The sequence below is a fragment of the Panthera tigris genome, chromosome C1 (genome assembly GCF_018350195.1).
Source record: "Panthera tigris isolate Pti1 chromosome C1, P.tigris_Pti1_mat1.1, whole genome shotgun sequence".
Taxonomy (NCBI): domain Eukaryota; kingdom Metazoa; phylum Chordata; class Mammalia; order Carnivora; family Felidae; genus Panthera; species Panthera tigris.
Genome location: NC_056667.1, coordinates 127,910,983 through 127,930,410, shown reverse-complemented (window position 1 = coordinate 127,930,410; position 19,428 = coordinate 127,910,983). Strand labels below are relative to the sequence as shown.

The 19,428-nt window shown below is 37.8% G+C and overlaps 1 protein-coding gene across 1 annotated transcript in view; it reads right to left on the bottom strand.

Moving 5' to 3' along the window:
- The window catches only part of THSD7B (thrombospondin type 1 domain containing 7B), a 747,555-nt gene that overhangs the window by 15,376 nt on the left and 712,751 nt on the right, over positions 1-19,428 (bottom strand). The window contains exons 20-25 of the mRNA XM_042997047.1: positions 13,350-13,495; positions 8,095-8,254; positions 6,908-7,081; positions 6,712-6,807; positions 3,970-4,052; positions 1,770-1,962 (exon numbers count right to left, since the gene is read on the bottom strand). Of these exons, the coding sequence (XP_042852981.1) occupies positions 1,770-1,962; positions 3,970-4,052; positions 6,712-6,807; positions 6,908-7,081; positions 8,095-8,254; positions 13,350-13,495 (852 nt within the window). The remainder of the gene's footprint in view (positions 1-1,769; positions 1,963-3,969; positions 4,053-6,711; positions 6,808-6,907; positions 7,082-8,094; positions 8,255-13,349; positions 13,496-19,428) is intronic.

Below are 19,428 nucleotides of genomic sequence, written 5' to 3'. Positions count from 1 at the left end.
ATCCGAAACAGGCTCCAGGCTCTGAGCTGTCAGCACAGAGCCTGATGCAGGGCTAGAACCCACAAAACATGAGACCATGGCCTGAGCCAAAGTCGGTCGCTTAACCAACTGGGCCACCCAGGCACCCCTCCACTCATCTTTTTATACAACAAGCAGTCATAACAAATATTATTTAGTATACATATATATATATATATATATATATATATATAGTTGTATGATGGGTTCCTAGCAAAGAACTCTTAGGTCAAACTGTATGATACATATTGCCTAAACGACTTTCTTGAGGTTGTTCCAATTTACACTATCAAGAGAAAAACATAGACACAGATGTATGTTGACATACATGCTATTACTGATATTTTAATTAGCTCCCAAAGGCTAAGGACCCCACGTGTGGATTTGAGCATTCATTTCTCTAGAACCTCACCCTAATTCTCTTCCTGAAGTAGGGTGGTCAGGCAATGGGTGAGCCTGGCTACATTTTATATCCTGCTTCCTTCAAATTTAAAGCTACTGCTAATTCAGTCACAAAATGAATGAAATGTTTTTAAAACCTATAGCATGCCCAGACATACAGCGAGATTAAAAACGAATAAGATACTGTGGTCATCCTGAAGAGGGGGTTGAAGAATGTACATCTGATTTCTCCTACTAGATCTAGTTTCTGTTTTTTTCTTCACTTAAGCATGTCATTGAGGCACTTTTGATATGCAGGTGCATAGGTTCTGTGGGGGAAGTTCCCAGGGTATATTTTGCTTGAGCTTTGCCTGCCTCTTTCTTCTCCATGCCCTGTTGGGCCACTTTGCTTAGTCATTAGTAGCATTTTGTTTCCTAGGAAAGGTATGTATGATAAGCACCAAGAATCATGCTTTTGTTTTCTGCATACTTCATAAGTGGGGAGCTGAAACAAATGCTATCTATGAAAGGCCTTACTGACCTGCCTTTCAAATATTACTATCACTTACTGGTGGTATGACCTTGGTCAAATTCATTTTCATTGTTTCAGACTCCGAATCTCAAAAACGGGGGATGATAGCATCTCATTAGGTTTTTGCAATTTCATGAGATCGTTCACTCCGTATAACCAGCACAGAATGATAGGGTAAGGGTACACAGAAAGCGTCGAATAAATGTTCGTTCCTATCCTGAATCACCACCAATTCCTAAGCCCTGCAGGTCCAGCATGGTGGTAGAACAACAATCCTGTAAGGCAGGTGCTTATGGACCTGTGTACTCACTTATAAAATCAATTAAAAGACACTATGCTGAATCACAAAACGGGTACATTCTGAGCCATGATGCCAAGGTATGTCTGTCTGTGAAATTAAGGCTCTTTACTACTCCACTAGTGTTACTTAAACTAGATAGGGTCCCTAGACATTTCCTAAGGTATCTACACATTCTTGATCTATGGCAATTTTTGCTTTTAATTTGAATTATATACAGAAAACTCCAGTTAAAAGGCATTCTCTCTTGCAGAGATAACTTACAATTGAAAGATAATTTTAAATGTTAATATTTTGAGAACTTAATTCAGTATCTTTTACACTGGGGTTGAAACAGATTTATCTTAAACCATCCATGAGAACATTTTGCATTTAAAGGGACTACATCTTATATGGCACTCAAAGTTAAGAAACCTTGAATTCGACCACATTACCTCTTCAGTCTCTTCCTTCCCTCCATTCTTTCTGTCATAAGCAGTGGTTACAACATGAACCCCACCCCCATGTGAAAAATGTGTATTTCTTACGTCTTAAATGTACCTGGATCAAGGGGTTGAAGTGACCATCCTTTAAAAATATCATGTATTTTTGAATTCACAGGTCTGTTTTTCCCAGCAAGGTTTTTCACATCAGCTTTTTTATCCTCTGAGCCTGGTACTTTCATGCAGTAATCCAAGAAACCATTTGATCTCATTATCTCTGTATAGCCCTTTTCACAGCCACAGACGCCACCCTATGGAATACAGAATAGTTTTACGGTTACACAGTGATGAAAAAGAAGAATTTAAATGTTGGGATCACTTAATACGTGCATGATATGTTATGGCAGTTTGGGGTTTTTCAGCAACAGAGTTGCCAAAGAGATGAAAAGCCAAACAGTTCATCTTTCTGAATTCCAAAGTCAACCCTTGAATACAGCATCAGATTTTTCTGCAGGTTTACAATTCTTACGCCTCCCCTATAAGAAATCACAACAGACGGCATTCATTCCATCCTTTTTTCTCTCTCACAGAGATATTTGAGGCACACTTAATCAAATTATCTTCCACTCTTCCCCCAACTCTTTCAGATTCCTGCCCACTCACTCAAACCTGCTGCCCTTGATGCTGAGAAGTAAAGCAACACAGATTATGTACTTTGTGCTGTTTGATGTCTGTTGCTGCACCAGCTGCTGAATGCTGCTCGTCCCTTGTACCCTTGATCACTAACTAGTCTGAACTACCTTTCTGCTTGGAAGCTTGGTTCTGCACTCAAGTAGAGCAGCCTAAGTAGAGGAAAAAAAAAAAAAGACTTCACCAGATGTCCCATATGCTTCCTTGTAGAAACCTGAGTGTCACAATACATCATATTCCTAGTCGGCACCATGTCAATGTGTTCTTCATATTTGTGAATTTCTGGTCATTTTCATATACAATAAATCTCTCCAAGATGCTGGCTATGATGAGGCATAACGAACAAGGATTTTGTTCTGTCTCTAGGAGTGAAACTGAAAATAATCGTTCTTCCCTCTTCCCTCAAATAAAAAGATGATAGAGAAGAATAGAACAAGTTAAGCATAAAATTATGAATCTGTATGACTTTGCTGTTAGAGCTCCTCATCTGAAACTGTTGATATGGCATTATTTGAACAGGCCCCTAGCCTCACATAACCACTCAGGTCTGGGTGATTCAGAAGGATGGCTATATTTGGGTCATCAATTGTTAACTGAATACATGATTTTAAGGAGCAATAGACACTCCAACTAAAGAGGGCACCTCAATCTTGTACAAAAGGCAAAGATCAGAAAAGTATGGTAGAATTAATCACTGCCCATTGTTTAGTGAACAGGCAGCATTCTTATCATAATGACAATTATTACAACATTTCGTTTGAAGATATTACATGGTGTTCAATGGAGAGAACTAGTTATGACAATTGAGGTAATCTCAATTAGTCTAAGTAAAAAGTTGTAACCAATCACATATGCCAAAGGTTCAACGTAAAAGGTATTTGTTTTATTAAAGAGGGTATCCAGATAGTTGGTGGAAAGCCACAACTTCTATTTTGCAAATCTCATTAGCATATGAAGTTGTTGCTGCCCCTTTTTCTCCTCTGTAAGCGTAGGTATTTGCTTTTCTGTGGTAAAGAATTAACCTACTTTAAAAGATCCATAAAATAGGATTGAGTGCTTGAATTATTTTTAACCAGATAATTTTTGGGAGAGAACACATAAGAAGAAGAAAACTATTTCTTTAGGGAACATGACATAACTTTATATATGCACCGCACACTGTGAGTGCCATTGATCAGAATACAGAATACATTGCACATTTTGCATTAATTCCTGAGGGGTAAATGGGAGAAGAACAGAGGGAAAGATTTCTGCTTTAAAAAAAAGTGTGCAGGTGCACATACATTCTTCATAGGCAAATATTCAACTTTTACTAATTTGGCTAGATGAAAGTTTAAGAAATACAGAATAAATCCACGAAGAACATTTATCGGTAAACAGAGATAATATAAACTAGACATCTAAAAGGTAGATTTGGCTATAGTCAGAGTTACAGAAAAAGACTGTTCTTCATAAGACATGGCTCTACAAAGAAAAATCCTTAATACCTGCATTTATTCCTGCAAACTCCTCTAGATGGTACCGTGAGCACACGGAACTGCTGCTGGGGCTGGAGCCCCCTGGAAAACACCCAATAGCATATGCATAAGACAGCAATTAACTGTAGAAGGCTCCCGCACCGGACTCACCTGGGTACAGTAGGAGAAAGGTTTCCTGCAGGCTGGATTACACTGCCGAATGGCAGCGGGACGGGCCTGAGGGGAGCAGCCTCCTACAAAAAAACAAAAAACCCACCATCACTTGTGGACTTTGCTATGGTAAACATTAAAATTTTTTTTTTCCTCTTTCCTCTCTGGCAATGGCCACACTATAACAGTATTATTTTTTTTATATCCATTTGCTTGACATATGGTCCAGCCGTATTTTGTAGATTACTCCAGGAAGAATTGTTCAAGAGGGGAGGCTCTGCTAACAAGATGGTCACAGTAGTTTTTACACCTGCTTATTGGCATTGTCATTCTATCATACAGCTCTGCTTGAGGGTAACATCTGCGTGCAGGGATCAGGAAAAGAACTGATGAAATTTCAATGTAAGTTCTGGAGCAGAAAATAGATCTGCTCAAAGACTCATTCTATGTATATTTTTCTCCTGCTCCTGAATACCCTAACTAGGCAATAAGCCAACTGGCAACAACCAAATGTGAAAAGAATGCCACTGATGGATTCATGGACAATAGCAAACACTTTGGTAACAGTTTTAAATGTATCTCAACTGGAACACACACACACACACACACACACACACACGATCATAAAAATGAAGCTTTACACATTTTTCAAAGCAAATGTATAAGCTCTGGGAGAGGCAGTCATACATCTGACACAGTACTTACAGGTGTTCATTAAATATTTTTGAGTAAATGGATGGAATAATGTCCCTACAATCTGAAAATCATTTACATATTAGTCATGCCTTTCTGGATTCAAGGTACTAAGCTAAGAATTTGACATATTATGAGGGCAGTATTTAAATTGTATTTATATAATACTGGTTTCATTTAGAGATTCTAGATTTTGCTTTACTATAATTGTCACCCAATTATAGTTTATGAATGGGTAGCTGGCGAAAAGCTTTCAGCCAAAGGTGGTATAGAAAACAGATCTATGTTTTCCCTGGGAATGATGCGGCTACATTCCCACTGTTACTGTTCCCACAGGGGGAAAAAATACCCAAAACCAAAAAAATTCTACAATCCAGAATTAGTACCTATGGGTGAAATGGATAATCTGGGCATTAGTGGCAATAACCACATGGACCTATTGCTACCAATAGTGGTTGGAGGACTATTTACACTCTTTAGACCAGTGATCTCCAAAGAGTAGTGTCTGCACCCCAGGAGTATCAAATCTCTAGGGAATTGGGAAGAAAATTCAAGACTTTGTAGAGTTTATACAGTGTTTAAAGTTAAAAAGTATTAAGCTCTAATACTTAACAGCTGATACTCGTAACCTGAGCTGCTCATTGGATGGCCCTATGTTGTCCACCATGCACCAAATACTAGGTGCAGAGAATTTGATAGTGTAACCCTCACCAGTTAACTCTCAGCATGCTGCAGAGGATGCTACTTTCTGTGTTCCTGGTTAAGTAGATTTACAGTGTATTTAGTTTCAACAATAACTTACAGAATGGGCAAAATTATTGTAGGTATAAACAATGGATTAAAGGGAATACACAATGCCAAAATAGGCAAACAGGACAAAGGCAGAGGTGATGATTCTTCAATTCCTACAGAAGAACAGAACTTCTCTCACTGGTTCAATAAGCTCTGTCAGCCACAGGAGCAGTAAAAACAATGACAATTTTCTCTGATAAGCCATTAAAAAAACTCAAAATTGAGATCGTTTGTACATTCAAATGATATCCACTGTCATGAATGAGGAAGCCTTTTCTCAGTCTATATTTAGATATTAAATAATAATGACTAGCAAAATATCCAAAACCAAGTTTCTAGTGCATGACACGGAGATCTATAACCTAGAGCAAAAACAGTTTTTTGCACCATTAACAAATATATTTTATCTTTATCCACCCTTTTAATTTCAACTTTTGTATGTGTTTCATAAAATGTTAGGATAGCAGTTCAAGAATAGGATATGTTGAGAGATGTCCTCAAAAACTTTTTACTGAGAAGATAACATGATTTAAAACTTTAGAGACTAGTGTTTTAAACTCTTTTTTGCCTTTGTCTCAGAACATGCTATTTAAGGAAATTTTATAGTGTGCCTTGTCATATATATTACTAGTCTTCAAATAGAATTGTTTGCATTCTAAGATGCAAAGTTTTATTACTCAGCCATAAGAATGAGATCTTGTCATTTGCAACCACATGGACAGACATGGAGGGTATTATGCTAAGTGAAATAAGCCAGACAGGAAAAGACAAATGTCCTCTTATTTCACTTTATATAAAATCTAAAAAACAAATGAACAAACAACAATAAATAAAGAACCAGACTTATAAATACAGAGAACAAACTGGTGGTTGCCAAAGGTCAAGGAGGGGGATGGTGTTGGGTGAAGGGGATTAAGTAGTACAAATTTCTAGTTATAAAATAAGTCACGGGGAAGCAAAATGCAGCATAGGGAATGTAGTCAATAATACCATGATATTCTTGTGGTGGGCATTTCGTAATGTATATAATTGTTGGGTCACTATGTTGTACACCCAAAGTTAATTTAACATTATATGCCAAGTATATATACCTCAACTCAAAATTTAAAACAAAATAAGGTTTCATGACAATTTGCTATGAAGATCATCTAAGGTCAACTGCCCAGTCTTCTCTTATAATGTGTAAGCTAATTCTTCTCACAAACACCAACACTCAGATCTTTTTGAAGTGCCCACACAAATCTTAGGCAGGAATACCTGTGACATTAATGCCATCTGAACGTTGGCACCATACAGTTCGTTCATTATTGTTCCAAAGACTTGCTTTCCATGTGTAGTGATAACATTTGCCTCCTGCAAGTAAATATGATAACAGCGGTTCTATTACACCTCACATACAAATAGAACAAGTGTTGCTCAATCAAGGCTGAGAACTGAAAAGTGCTCTTGGTACCTGTACAAGGGCGTGTTTCTAGAACCTGCTGGGGGCAGCTGTCTTGGTTGTCAAAAGACTGAACTATAAATGTCCTTGACCTAGATTGGCGGCCCATTGTCTCAAAGCTTCTTCCATTGATGCAGGTTAATTCACACGTGCTCCACTCTGACCATTCCGCTAAGTGGCAGTCTCCTGGATGATTGTGCAGTACAGAGCAAGGAAAATAACATGAACACTGGCACTTGGAAACATGGACAGGGCTCACAGTGAGATTTGTGGTGATGGCACAGTGATACAGGCAGGTTCTAGGTACTATACATTCCACCTTGACCAATTTCCCACTTAGAATACACTGAGAATAATAATTTATGGTTTAATCTAGTTTAGCAAGAAAGTACTGAAAACTAGATTACTATGATTTGAAATGAAGTAGTGGCAGTTTTATGTGGATAACACTATATGTCTTCTAGTGATAATAAACTTTTTAAAAGGGAGATGTAAAGATGATAGTAACTCAGTTTTCAAGGAGCAGCATTAACATTATAAAATAGACATCCACAGACACTATATAAAGGTAACAGTTTGGTCTCTGAAGTGGAGTATTTTTGAGTCTAAAGAATATATAATAATCTAAACATACACATTTGTAAGTATATATATGTACATATGTATGTATTTACATGTGTGGATATATTCAGGCACCTTAAACTTATGCCATACAAGCTAGGTTGGTTATTAAGATTAAAATCAACTCATGCATATTATGTATCTAACAACGACCTTCACATTTTTAGAATGTTTTTATGAATCTATAGCATTACTTGCTCCTACCACCCCACCATTCATGGGGTCATCAAAGATCCAGTCAGCATGTTTTGAGTGATGGCCAATGCTGTCAGGTTAGGCATTATTAACATATTTTCTAGATGTAGCAAACTTAGGTTCAAAGCACTAGACTCTATGTCTCTGGTAAACACCAGTGATATGACAAAGATTTTAACTTAGTTCTTAAATTTCCAACTCCAGTGCTTTTTTGCCCCTTACCTACTCTGCCTCCATTGAAGCTGTAAGGATATTATAAAGTGATAACTTTATTGCATTTTTATTGTGGCTAATATGAAATTTCAACTTTAATTAGACGTTCTCCAAAAAAAAAAAATTAAAATCACCAGGGAAGTCCCTCCCAATCATTTAAAATCGCATACCTGGGCAAGGCACAGAACATGGCTGTTTCAGGATGGTGTCTTGAAAGGGCATTTCTCCACACAGTGCCTCATCCACACTTATAGCTGAGTGAGAGACTGAACCATTGTGGACCACACAGGAAAAGCTGCGGATCTGGACTCCTTCCCCACAGTCTCCACCCTAAGAAAGGAAAGGATGCTGTTACAATTACCCAATTAGCATCTCACAGTATTTTTGGCTCCTGCCACCTCTTGCCCAAGAAAATCCACAGCTTCCTCCTCTTGGGAGTTATCTTTCAATTGTTGACAATGAAGTATCACTAAGTAATCCTCCTAGAGCTGAAAGAGAAGCTAAAGTAAAATGCAAATTTATTCCATGGAATGTATGTACTCAGACTCTGATGATTCATTTTGGAACTCAGCCAGGATTGAAAAAGAAAAAAAAAAAAACATACAAAATTTGTCTAGGTGTATGTATTAAAATAACCTAATCCATAATCACTCCCCAAGAGAGTATGTACAGCCATAGGGCATACATTTCTCTTTTACTTTGCTGGTTTTCCTTTTGTAGGGAATTCAGTACTTTCTCATATGGATTAAGTTGGAGTTCTCAATAAAACACTGATTTTCTCTCTTGCCACATGAAGTTGTTTTCCCAGCATGCCTTCTGTGTTAAATAATGTTCTTTGAAGATATTTAATACAAGTAACACTCAGATTTTTGGGGCAATTAGAAAAAAATTTTGTGCAATGTCTCACAGAAACAGAAGCTTAGAACTAGAAAGCTCTTTGTGGTTATTTGACCTAACCATATGCCTGATGAAAAGTTTCCTACTATAACATTTTTGGCAGATACTCATCAGTATTTTCACCTCAGTCTTTGTCAAGTGCTCATACTTCAAAAGGAAGTCCACTGGATATTTGGATAACTCTAGACAGTAGCTCTATTTTTCCATAAATAGCTTAGAAAACAAAGCCTAAGGCAAAGCTTCTATGCTAAGGAGGTGAGATCCTAGGATGGCAGAGTGAGAGTAAAGAACTAGAGCAGGAACAGAGGGAAAGCAAATAAAAGGTAGTATGTTACCAAGCTGGCCTCAACTTCACAAGTAAACACAGCTGGTTTCTTGGTCACCCATATCTTCCAAACAGGCCATGTGGTAACATGCCTTAATACCATCCAAGATGGGGGAGGGAAGCAATCCCAGGCAGTATTAACTCCCCTAAACTTCCAAGGTGTGTTGCTCAATTTCCAAAAAATCCAGAAGTCAGTGTAAGAGCTGGAGTTTTCATGACTCCTGCTCATGTGGTGGGAGAGGTGGAGAGAGAAAAAGCTAGAGAGAGAGCTCCCACCTCTGCACCTCTGTTACTGCAGTCAGGGATACCACATGCTATAATCCACTAACCCGTTATTAGGTGACAATGTGAAAACTGCTTTGCACTGGGAAACTGGGGTTCATGTTCTTTTTATGCCCTGCCCCCTGCAGGGGCCAGAAACGGCCTTTCTTAGGCTTTGGAGCTTTTGTGGACTTTTGTGGCAGAAGCAAAGGAGGATGAGGTGATCAGCTAAAGTAGTCATGGCAGCGTGCCAGGGCATGGAACGGGTCTGGGGACTGGAAGGCCAGCTGAGAACCGATCAGGTCAAGGCCCTGTGGCAGCAACTGCTGAATGCCAACGGCAGGTCGTGGACAGACTGCTAGAGGTACACGATGTTACAGAGTGGCTGTTGAGAAAAATTCTTGACATAACAAGAAAATTATGATTTAAAGACATACTGTCAAGAAAGAAAAGGTACAACTTAGGGGAGGTCCAAGTTGTAGCCATTTAAAGCTTAAAAACCTGAATAGGCACATAAATTGGGGAGTATCACCTTTGCTTCTAGAGATTTTTTCACAAGGATTAACAATTGTTTAAGATGGCAATTCACACATCTGATTTATCAATACTTCATAATTGCTATAATAATTTTTGTGGCTATTGTGAAGCTTTCAAATAAATGCACCCTAATTTTGACCTGAGTGCATTTTTTGGGAGATAAGTAGAGGTTCAAAGTCCAGACACAGTAGATTCATTTAAGGCAAATCCTCTAATAAGTGTTTACTCTCTAAAGTGGAAAATAACTAGTGTAAGTTGAATTTCTTTTTGGGGAGAGGGTTCTCTCTTATAAGTTATCATTCTGGATGATGGATCCATTGCAGAATTGTCTAAGCTGTATGTTTTGCTACAGAGTACTTGGAAAGAAGAGTCTGAAGACTTGGCAGTGTATGAAATTTGCCTTCTGAAACCTCAGGTAACAGAAGATGCAGTTGATTAGAGTTTTGTTTGACATTCCAGGAGATGGGAGCGTGAAGAAGTGACAGGAAACAAGTCTACATCAGGGATCCCTTTAAAAACCAAGACAAACAAGAATGTGTTCCTAGTATGTACCCATATTCAACCTTAATCTCCTATATCTTTGACAACAGCAGCCATAAGATGAAGAGAAATCAGCATTAGAATGATAATTTCATTCATAAGGCAAGCATTCACTCACTGTCATTCATGAAGCTTTCCACACTAAGAGACTGAAAGTAGACCCAGGCTTCTTTGAGCAAGAATATCAACAAGTGAGGATTCTCTCGCTGACTCTCCACTGTCCGCATCATTGATGGATGTTTTGTATACTCTCCAGATGTGGAGAGGCAGATGGTGATAATAATCATAATCATAGTCTTAATCAAAATTATAATAGCAACTACAATTTATTGAGCTCTTAATTTATGTCAGGTACCAAGGTATGCACTATATATAAACTCTCTAATTCCTACCAAAAGCTCCCAGAAAAAAACAGGTACTATTTCTACTCTCCTGATAGAGGTAAGAAAAACAGACTTGGAGAGTTTACAGATTTGGCAGAAATGGCAGAGTTAGGAACTGGCAGAACCTTGGCCAACATTAAGCCTGTTAGACTCTGGGAGTCTGAGCCCATACAACAGATTCATGAACATATGTGTGGATACATGTTATCAACTGAGGAATTTGGATAGAAAGAGCTAGACAACACTAAAAAATAAAATAAAATAAAAGCAAAGCCTAAGGATAAACACTTCCTTTTGCTAATCTCTTTCTATGTTAGTGGCATTTTGCTACATCCACTGTGCCCTGTTGTAGCTTCTCTGATGGTTTGATCCATTGGATGGCAGTCAGCCACTTGGACATCACCACCACCCTCAGTGAATGAGTGCCCAACCTGTTATTTGGCAGGTAAGGGTAGCCAGGACAAGGAGAAGTGCAGCTGTGAGAGACGTGATCTGCCTTTGTGTGCAGAGGCCCACATGTATTTTAATCAGTAATTCCAAACTCTGTTTCCATATACATTTAAGAAAAGGCAACCCGCTAAAGAGATACTGAATTATCTGTCTCACAAAGAGTTCACAGGCTTCAGAAAAAGCAGAAATGCAGCTTGAACTCAGGCAAAATTCAACTCATACCATCATGATTCCCTTTCTTTTTTGCCTCCTCTTTTTGTGTGGCACCTTCTTTGTTCGCGTTTGCTTCAGAGTTACTTATTTTATCTACAGGGCAGGAAAATGCAGCAAGAGTACCCGGACACACAATCTTTGAACAGATCCAATACTATTCCAAATTCTTAGGGAAGAAAGCTGACTGGCCCTGTTCCGGTAAGGTGCCCACCCCAGAACAATTCACTACCTAGACTTGTTTTTCGAGAGCTTTGCCTGAATTAAGTTAAATTGCAGCATTTCCTCCTGACTGGAAGTGTCAGTGAACAGGAATAACCTTGTCTAAAAATGGAAGCATCGCTAAAATTTCTGGATACTCCTGCTACTAGGGTCTCCAGGGTCTCCAAGCCTGGGTATCTCCAAAGGATGCTACAATCCCCAACCCTCACTGGCAATTCTACAGAAAATGTTCACAACTCGCCACTCTTGCTCCTGTGGTTCTGGCAAGAACTCAGTTATGTGAGAGCAAAATGAAACAGTACATTTGGCATTTCCCCCATAATATCCCCATGGGACAAGTTGGCAGACTTGCATATTAAAAAAAAAAGCTCTTTATACCTGAGGAGATCAAAAGGGAAGGTCCAAAAAGAACAATTAAGGTAGAGTAGTAGTTGTATGCCTGGCAAGACTTAGAGAATGGGGTTTTTCTCAGTCTTATACCCTTCTTTCTCTCCCCCCTAACTTTTTTCTCTATCGCCCTGCAATGGGTTCCTGAATTCTTTGAGTTTATTTTCTCTACTCTGTCAACAGTTATTACAATTATAAGGAAAACTACTCCTTCCATTTTTTATTGTGATTCCAAGCAGCATTTAAAAATTGCTTAAGATTTAGGAAAGAAGATTTTAGACTGGTAGGCAAAGTATTCAGATTCAGTAATGTTAGGTTACTATTGAATTAATGAGCATGATTATCTTATTTTCTGTAAAAAGGAGACTGAACAAATGTACCACACAATTTTGTTCCTCTGGGACTTATTAAAATACATGGGCATTTAACTTCTGCAAGATAGTAATGCTGCATGACAATGTCATCCTGACAGGAACACTAAACATCTCTATGAGAATACTCGGCAGATTTCTTAATGCTTAATCACAATTATTGTTACCTAATTAAAATGTGCTTTGGAATATGAACTGAAGGAAAAACTAGTAAAATAAGAGAATAAAAAAAATCAATGTGCTTTTTCGTACATTAGAAACCAGAGAGAAAATGCAGTAGGAGATCTTTGCTGATCCAGCAAAAGCTCTGGGTATGTGATATATGATGATGTTGCTAGGCATTTATATTTCAGGTCAATAAAAAAGTAATTGTTGAGGAAAGTGTAGTAACCTTGGTTTGTGTAATAATGTTAAAATGTAACTTTCATACACTTTTGATTTTCTGCCCATATGCAAGATTTTGTCTAAGCCTAAAAGTACGTCTTTAAGAAATACAGTCCACAGCAAGCTGTGCCATAGCATCAGGCTTTTGCCTAATTAAATAATACTTTGATATTTTCAATAAGCCAAGAAGATAACATGGTATTTTTGAGAATGCCTAAGAGCATGAAAGTCCCATGACCCTTTTAGAATCAGTGACTAATGAATGGCTATTTTCCTAGCGACAACACTTGGCATGAGGTTAAGTCATTTGGTTGTATTTTTGCATGTGCTCTATTTCATAAAAGTACATTGTACAGGCCCCTGGTGCTGTGAAATTTATTCCATCAGCACACAGGTTGACCAGACAGATGCTTTAGGCATACTAAGAAGATTTCTTTAAGTATCATTACATGACCTACCTCCAATTTGCATGCAGCCCAGTTGCCAAGGACCCAGCTGTAGCAGGGCGTCACTGGGCAGGTTTTCTGCTGGGTAAGCTCTGTGGGGCATGGCCGTCCTTCTCCTTGGGTTGGCATAATGATAAATCGAGTCCGGCTCATTCGACCTAAAAGGATAAGGAAGGTGTTAGCTTTTTGTTTACAGGCTGGCTTAGAAAGTGAATTAAAAGACAGAATGTTGCCTTCCATACATAAGTCTTCATTAAAATATACTGAACTTTGTCATGTCTGGCTCTCAGTTTTTCTGCTATTTTAATTTAGGTTCCTATGGGCATGCAGGGTCTATAAAGTCTGCATAATGATTAAGGTTCTGTAGTTCTGTCTGCCTTCTACTTCTTTAGTTTTTCTAACTCCAAACTATATTGTTGCCCAAATAGACTGATCCTATAAACATTGGTGGAATGTTAATTAATTCAACAAATATTTATTAAGCTCCAGTATGATCCAGGCATCCTGCTATGGGCCAGGGATACAGTGATGAAATTGATGTAGCTTCTGCCCTTTTAGACCTTGTACTTTAGGCCAAGATTAGAAATATTAAAAATAGAGTTGCATCTTTCTTGTTAGGTTCTAAATTAGCAGGTAGGGTAAAAATTTGCACACAACTCAAATTACCTTAGAAAATTCCTTAGGAAGGTGCCACCCCAAGATCTCCAGAGTATCTCTCAATTAATTCAACATGGATAATTTTCCTACAGTTTAGAGCCAAATTCTTTTTTAACTGAGTACAAGATTAAGTTGTTGGCTTGTGTCAAGGAGGCATGATGTTTGAAAAATATGTTCAAATACTGGTATTTCATTTCATAAAAAAAGAAAATTGGTTAATGGGAACAGCCAAGAAAGAGCAGGGCTCCCATGTCATTTTAAGGCCACTTATGGGCATCAGGTCATAAGTCTGTTGAAGGGGAAGAGTGGACAGAATGTAAATGTCTGTGTTTTTCTCTTGCTCTTTCCCGACTCACTCCTGTCCTTACTCTTCTTTGTTGATGAGGTACTATTGTGTGGATAGTTATCTGTGACTATGATGTCCTTCCACTGTTGTTATAAAGTTAACTGTGTAATTGTATTTGTGATAAACAACAACAACAACAAAAAAACCCCAGGGTTCTCTGAGAGAATGTTATGGGGATATATGCCAGTCTGGGAAGGAATCAGAGAACATTTCCATGAGCAGCTGACCTTTAAGTAGAAATCTGAAGGAGTCAGCCAGACAGGATATACAGAAAGTGTCTCATGCTGAAGAAAGGGCATGTGAAGAAGTCATGAGATGCAAAGTAGCAAAACCTGTCTGAAGAACTGACAGAAAGCCAAACTGGCTGGAACAGGGGGAACCAGAAGAAGAATAGGTTGAGCCAATGCTATTAAGGCTATTTAAATGGGATCTTTTAGTCAATGCCAAAGATTCTAGAATTATAGGTTAAGAAAAAGGGAAAACTAGGGGGTGCCTGGGTGGCTCAGTCCATAGAGCATCTGACTGTGACTTCAGCTCAGGTCCTGAGAGCCATCCAGCTTCGGGCTTCATGCTAAGCTGCTTAAGATTTTCTCTCTCTCCTCCTCCACCCCTCCCTTTCTAAAATAATAATAATAATTAATAATAATAATAATAATAATAATAAAATGGAAAGCGAGTGATGACTTCAACACAGAATTCACTTGAAAGCCCTGGGTAGGAATAATTCTCAGATGCCCTCAAGTTTGGGGACAAGTAAGAGTGACTCACCCTTCAGTGGACTAGACCTCTTACTGGCCACCAGAATATTATTGATTTTGTAGTAAACCAATTTGGTCTGAGAAGACCTTTTGAAGAAAACTAGGAAGTTCTAATCACTGTATTCTCTATGCCTTCAGGCTTCGGCTTCTGTCCTTAACATGGTATTTCATACACATTAAGTACTAACTGAATATTTGTACAATTCATATTTTCATAAATTATCTATGTGGTATTTGGTATCTGAAAATGTGTGATGATATGTCAACACAATTGTTGACCAGGTACCATATACAAGGCACTATTCTAAATACTTATATAGTGAAGAATCATAACAACCCTCAAGGAAAATTCTATTTCCCATATTGTGGATAAGGAAAATGAGGTAGAGTTTCAGTCAGATGTCTAAGGTCAAAAAACTAGTAAGCTGCAGAACAGGATTCAAACCCAGGAAGTTTTGCTCCAGAGGTTACTGTATTAGCCCTGAGTTGAGAGAGCAAGGAGAACTACTTACCACTGCCTTTTATGCAAAAGATAAAAGGAACTTTGGTTGACAGTAAACCTTGAGTCAACAATAACCTGTGCTTGGTGAATAACAGAATCTACCCATTCTTCTTGGGTGCTGAGTTCCTATGTAGAATGCATTTTTGAAATGATGTTCTACCCAGCATCACTCAAATCAAGTAATACCATTTGGACATCATTTGTATGAAATGTTGTCTCTACTTGGTGAATACATTTGGTATTTTACATTAATTCTTGCTTAAATACTCTTCAGTTTTATAATAATCTTTACGTGTATTCTCTTGACCTAAATGCCTACTACCCTAAATGTCATTATAATTCCATTCTGTTCTATAAATCGTTGTAAGAATAATAACAATGCAGTGTTGCCTTTATCACAGCTAAAAAAGGCTCTATTTCATTTTAACCAAATAATTTCAAGTTTGTTCTTGAATTGATGACATACAGATGGCCATTACTTTAGAACCGTTTCATTTATTTCTATTAAAGTGATATACCTTTTGCTGGGCATAGAAGTATGTGTGTGTGGGGGGGGCGGGGGGACCTAAAGTATTCAACAGAAAAAAAAATGATGCTTTTACTTTCTGAAATAATCAAGTCTTAAAACCATTCATTGTAAGCACAGCCGTATGATTTCTCTGCCTTTTGTTATCCTAATGGAAAAATAATATTTTCAAACAGTGCCAGTTACTACCAAGAACATTTTAAAATCAAAGAGCATATAATAATCCTACATTTTGAAGTATACTGTCATGTTTAAATGGCGAGTATTAAAGTTCAATGAGAAAAAATATTGCTAATGAAAGCATGAGTGTGTAAAACGTTTCTGTGTGTACTTGATATCTTTCATTAAGTTTCTTTTTTAAGTCAGGGATTTGGGTTGTATAAATTAAATAATCAGAGAAATTGCCCCTCAAATTAGGCACTCTTTCACACATCCTGAAGTTTTAAGTATTAAATTTAGCTGCATGGAATACAGACAGTATCAACAAGGAGGCCTGCCGTCTCCAGTGGTGGTAGTCTAAACTTGCCTGGGATTCCAAACATCAGAATGGATGGAATATTCAATTAAGCAACATCTCTCAACACTGTTTGTTCCAAAAGGAACCCTAAAATGAAACTCTTGAAGAAATGGTTTTGGTGATAGTGAATTTTCATGTGGGGGGGGGGGGGAGTGAAAATGTGGCCAAATTAAAGACGTTTAAAGTTACGATGTGATAGAGTATATAAGAGAAAGAGAATTTTAAAATAGTGGATGTATGGTGAAAAGAAACCTGGACTTGGCATCAAAATTCTCCAGTTGGAAATAGTTCTCTCAAATTAACAGCTTGTAAATGATGTGAGCGCATGGAAGTATTTTAACTCCTCTGAGCATGAATTTCCTCTTCTGTAAAATATACAAAAAGTCCTTATTATCTGAGGATAACTCATGCTGAGGAAAATGCCACTTAAAAATGCATCTGTTTAAATAGGAATCAAATTATTTTTAATAAATAATAAAAGTCTAAATGGGACTTTTTCTGGAACTGAAAAGTATGCAAGTAGTTTTATTTGATCTACTGTCAACTACCGTGTAGATGATGATGGCGACCCTGCAATCATTATGAGGACAAATGATAAATCAGCTACTGATACTTCTTATATAATGTGGTGATTACCCTATAAAAGGTGCATTGTTTCATGACTGGCTTTTGCAGTTTGACCATCATAATCTTTGGCTTTCACCTCACTTTTCACCAATTTTCTCAAGAACTCCAGTTTATCTTTGGTGTACGGACTATTGCATTTTGTATCCCTTTGTTCTGGGTACATACTCTGTTTTCAGCTAGAGACTGACCAACGAATACTCTGATGCAGTGACACAACATGTATCAGTGGAGAAAGGTCATTGGTTGGAGGATGGCTTCATAAATAAATGGTCAGTTCGTTCATGAATATTTTGATATTATAAAGGGACTGGCTTCCTTCAGAAATCACAATTATGCTGATTCAGGTGAAAAATACTGAGATGATGAAGATTCCTTAGAGTCATCTCATGTTGGTTATATCAATCAAAAAATATCATATAAGCCACCTTAACAATGTATCAAAAATAGAGTAGGTGGTTGTTGAAACTTCTTTTTTTAACCATCTGTTTTAACAACCCCTATTTCATATCCATTCCTAGAATTGGCCCTGGCTGCTTCTACCTGTATTCTATGGGGATTATAATATGAAATGCATATAACTATGAAACTCCTACTAATGATTCAGCCTGGTCCCAACTCACTAAACCCCTTCCACTCTAGCTTGGATTCCTTCTGCCCTCAGAGTAAGAGTGAAGGTCGCTACTGTGCATATCTTGATGCTTCAGATCTGAAAATGGGGCAATTTTCTTGGACACTCTGTTGCACTCCTCTTGTTTGGGTTTATGTTCTTAAATAGTATTAGACATGGGACTTGGAATCTATTTGGAACCTATAGACAGGATGCTTCATGAGCAGTACCAAGGAGATGTAGAAATAGAAATGGACTCTCTATTCATCTACTCTTCAAGCTATAAAAGAGAGAAAAGCACTGCCTTATAAAATATGTTTTCAATTTAATAAAGACCCAAATTACAGTAGGGTAAGTTTGCTAGGAATTCTCTCTAAGCCTTTTCCTCTCCTCCCTTGAGGAATTTTGGGAACTCATTAAGAGCAACAGTGAGATTGGGCCTACACTTAAATTGGCAATAATTACTTGCAACAAAGGAAAATGAATTACATGGTAAGAACTCCAGAAAAAAAAAGCAAACAGGGAGGCATATGAGTTGTAACACACACATGTGCGCGCGCGCACACACACGCACACACAGGCCTATATTGGAATCTGCATATAGATTTAAAGCATATGAGACCAGATTACACAGCAGTCTTCAGACTTTACCCTGAGGCTCCACTGACAAAGTGGATGTGGAAGATTAAAGCAGTAAAAAGCTCTCAAAACTATTCAAATATTTCTCAATTTCTATATTCATAAAAGGAAATGGAGTCAAATGCAATGGTTCTCTGACCATACTTTCAGATACAAGGAGTCAGCCACCATGTACCTTTACAGTGGCATGCTTTAAACAACAGTTCTTCTGTGTCCCTGATAGTCATTGGATTAACTGAAAATTATGGTTTTGATAGCAGCTCTGGACAGTTTGAATATGACCCAAACAGTGCAAAGTATGTATGTAGGGGAAAGTAGAAAAGGAAATATAAGAATAATAGAGCAATAAAGAACATACCTATTTAACCTTAAATAGTTCATTAGAGTATATGAGCAATTCATATGAACATGCCCATAAACCCTGATGCACTGTAGATGTGTAAATACAGTATTAGTGGTAGATAAAGTCACTTTGTGCATATGCCATGTTATTTGAATATTAAGAGTGGTTTGATTTCCACCATGGAATTATTTCTTTTGAATAGGATTTGACTTTTCAAGGCATATGCACAATTGTTGGCAAGGTTGGTCTTCCAGAGCTGACAAGTAACTACAAGGGGCTGACCATGGATGGGGCTCAATGTCGCCAATCTCAAGTTGATGGTCATCCTTTCTGATATGCACCCAACAATTAGGGTACTGAGTACAATGTTTCCATTTTTAAGTATTTCCTCCTATGGATTTATTCTTAAGGTTTTGGTGCCTGCTACCTGAGGTTAGTAGTGGCTAATTCTAGCAGATGACAAAATAAATGAAAAAGAAGAAAGGGGATACTAAAAAACCTCATTAACAGCTGGTCATGCCAATCTATTAATAGTAATCACGTATGTCTCTGGCTAAGATAATTTATTG